The following is a 3151-nucleotide window of genomic DNA, read 5'->3' on the forward strand; positions in this document are numbered from 1 at the left end:
GCCTGGCCCGGGCGTGCCCTGAGCCCTGCGCCTGCGTGGACAAGTATGCCCACCAGTTCGCCGACTGCGCCTACAAGGATCTTCAGGTGGTGCCCACGGGGTTGCCCTCCAATGTGACCACCCTGAGCCTCTCAGCCAACAAGATCACCTCACTGCAGCGACGGTCTTTCGTGGAGGTGACCCAGGTCACCTCCCTCTGGTTGGCGCACAACGAGATCCGTGCCATTGAGACCGGTACCTTCGCCATCCTGGTGCAGCTGAAAAACCTGGACATCAGCCACAACCAGATCGTGGACTTTCCCTGGCAGGACCTCTACAACCTCAGCGCTCTCCAGCTGCTCAAGATGAACAATAATCACATGGCTCTGGTGCCGCAGGGGGCTTTCCACACCCTGAAGGACCTCCGGTCCCTACGCATCAACAACAACAAGTTCACTGCCCTTGCGGAGGGGATCTTCGACTCACTTAGCTCCCTCTCCCACCTGCAGATCTACAACAACCCCTTTGAGTGCTCCTGCAAGCTCCAGTGGTTGAAGAAGTGGATGGACAGCACACTTATCTCCATCCCCGAGAAGGACTCCATTACTTGTGCCCTCCCAGAACAGCTCCAAGGAGTGCCAGTGGGGAAGATCCCGGACATGCAGTGCACTTCACCTATAGTGCAGCTCACCTATTACCCCAACCTGGACACCACAGAGCTCTTTGACGGCTTCACCCTGACACTGCACTGTGCCGTGACAGGCATCCCGCCACCCGAAGTGAGCTGGAAGATCCGCACCTCCAGCCAAACCCTGGAGCTCAATGGGAACCCAAAGGAGAGCACTGGGAAGGACCTCTCCAAACAGGACCCTGAGCGCTTCTTGGTCTTCAAGAATGGCACGTTGGTGATTCCCCACCTGAGCAAGCGGGAAGAAGGCACCTACACCTGCCTGGCCACCAATGAAATGGGGAGCAACCAGACATCGGTCAACGTGGCTGTGGCAGGCACCCAGAAATACCCACTGCAGCCCGGGAGGGACCCACTGGGGGGTAAAGCACAGCCAGGTGACAAGAAGTTTGGGGTCAAGGGAGCAAAGAACAGTGTGCTCATGCCAGATGAGAGGAACAAACCCCTTGGTCCCACGCGGCAGAGCCAACCATCCTCAGCAGCTGGGACAGAGTCCATGGGAGATGGGCAAGTCCCTTTCCAGCTTCCACCCTTTGAGAAGAAGTGTGGCTCCATGCAAACCAGCAAGTACATTTCCAATCACGCCTTCAACCAGAGTGGTGACTTCAAGCAGCATACATTCGACCTGGGGGTGATCGCTTTAGATGTGTCAGAGCGTGACGCCCGGGTGCAACTCACGCCCACCTACATGCAGCCTGAGAAGGCCCACCTTAGGATGCTCTATCTGTGCCAGGAGAGCAGCCAGGGCCACGCCTTGGTCCAGTGGTCCAAGATTGAGGAAGGGGTGAACTCATACTGGTTCCAGGGCTTGAACCCTGGCACTAACTACTCCGTGTGTCTCACTTACCTGGGGGAGGACTGCCAGGTCCAAGTGGTCTTCACTACCAAAAAAGAGATCCCCTCGCTCATCATCATCGTGGTTGTGAGCATATTCTTGCTGGTGCTGGCCACCTTACCCCTGATGGGGGCCACGTGGTGTCACCTCCTCTCCAAGTACCAAGGGAAGACCTACAAGCTCATCATGAAGGCACAGAACCCAGACCAAATGGAGAAGCACATGGCTGCTGACTTCGACCCCCGTGCCTCCTACCTGGAGTCTGAGAAGAACTACAATCCCAGCGAGGTGGGGGAAGTGGACGTGGAGGAAGAAGATGATGATGAGGAGGAGGATGATGAAGGAGGCAGGCAGAGGAGAAGGAGAGAAGCTGAAGGAGCTCCAGAGCTGGAGCGAGAGGGGAGCGTAGCAGCCAGCTCCATGGTGGAGTCACAATCCAAAGCCAACGGTGAGGAGTTCGAGGTCCGCTCTGAGTACAGTGACAAGCTGCCGCTGGGCGCCGAGGCTGTCACCATCTCCCAGGAGATCAACGGCAACTACCGGCAGCGTCCCCGCTGAGCCCCTCTGCACTCCCCAGTCCTCACATTCCCCGGGTCCCTCCCCATTCTCCTCCTGGGGCATCGCCGCTGCTTTTCCTCCAAGGAAAAACCGAAGCATCCTCAACGACGCCCGCCTGTCCTTCCTCCTCCTCTTCCTCCACCCTCAGGCGGCAGGACCCCGGGGAAGGGGCTTTGCCCCGGCATGCGGCCGGGACGTTTCTCCCCCGATTTCGTTTCTGTTTTGGGTACCGGCGGTCCTCGCTCCCGACGATAACACCGCAACGATTCCCACTCCCCCGTCCGCCTCCGCCCTCCATTCGCCCCGTGTTTTATTGCTCCTTAAAGGAAAAAAACGAAAAATGGAAAAAAAATGAGTCAAAGAAATGAAGTCTGGTATCCCCAAACCTTTTTTTTTCTTCTGGAAACGGTTCAGTCCCCGGCGGGTCCCTGCCGCCTCTCTGTCCCCGGTGAGTTCCCTCCGCTCCCCGGTCCGCTGCTGCCGGTCTCTGGTTTGGCCTCTCCGAGCTCCGGTGCTATTTCCCCCCCGCAACCCGGTGCGGTCTTCACCGCTCCTCGGCGTTATCCTCCGCAATCTCCGCTCCGTGCCGCTCCCCGGTGGGTCCCTACTGTTTCCCGGTGGGTGCCCATCGCGCTCCGGTGCATCCCTTATTTTCCCCGATGGGTGCCGGGGTTCCCTGGTCCCTGCCCCAGTTCCTTGTTGGGTTCCCTGATGGGTGCCGGGCTGCGAGCTCCGTCGCTGCCCGGTGAGTACCGAGGCTCCCCGGTGCACTCCCTGGTACTGTCCCCGGCGGTCCTGGTGGCTACTCGGGTCCCCAGTGCAGTGCCTGCTGAGTACTGGGGGTCCTCGGTGCGGTACCCGGTGGGTAGCGGGGATCCCCTGTGGGTACGGGTGTCCCCAAGTGTGGTCTCTGGTGCGTACCAGGGTTCCCGGTGCAGTTCCCCGTAGCTACCAGGGATCCCTGGTACGCTCCTCGGTAGGTATCAGGGTCCCCGGTATGCTCCTCCGTGGGTACCAGTGTCCCTGATGCAATCCCCCAGTGGGTCCCGGGGTCGCCAGTGCGGTGCCCGCCGCTCCCTGGTGCACTCCTC

At 59.7% G+C, this 3151-nt stretch overlaps 1 protein-coding gene across 1 annotated transcript; it reads left to right on the forward strand.

Moving 5' to 3' along the window:
• Window positions 1–2: 2 nt before the first annotated feature.
• ISLR2 (immunoglobulin superfamily containing leucine-rich repeat 2) lies at window positions 3–2076 on the forward strand (the record flags this gene model as incomplete). The annotated part of the gene is made up of 1 exon (XM_010192611.1): window positions 3–2076. A coding segment is annotated over one exon (2058 nt), but the record flags the coding sequence as incomplete, so codon positions are not given.
• Window positions 2077–3151: the final 1075 nt, after the last annotated feature.

Source organism: Mesitornis unicolor, unplaced genomic scaffold (genome assembly GCF_000695765.1).
Source record: "Mesitornis unicolor isolate BGI_N332 unplaced genomic scaffold, ASM69576v1 scaffold46639, whole genome shotgun sequence".
Classification (NCBI taxonomy): Eukaryota; Metazoa; Chordata; class Aves; order Mesitornithiformes; family Mesitornithidae; genus Mesitornis; species Mesitornis unicolor.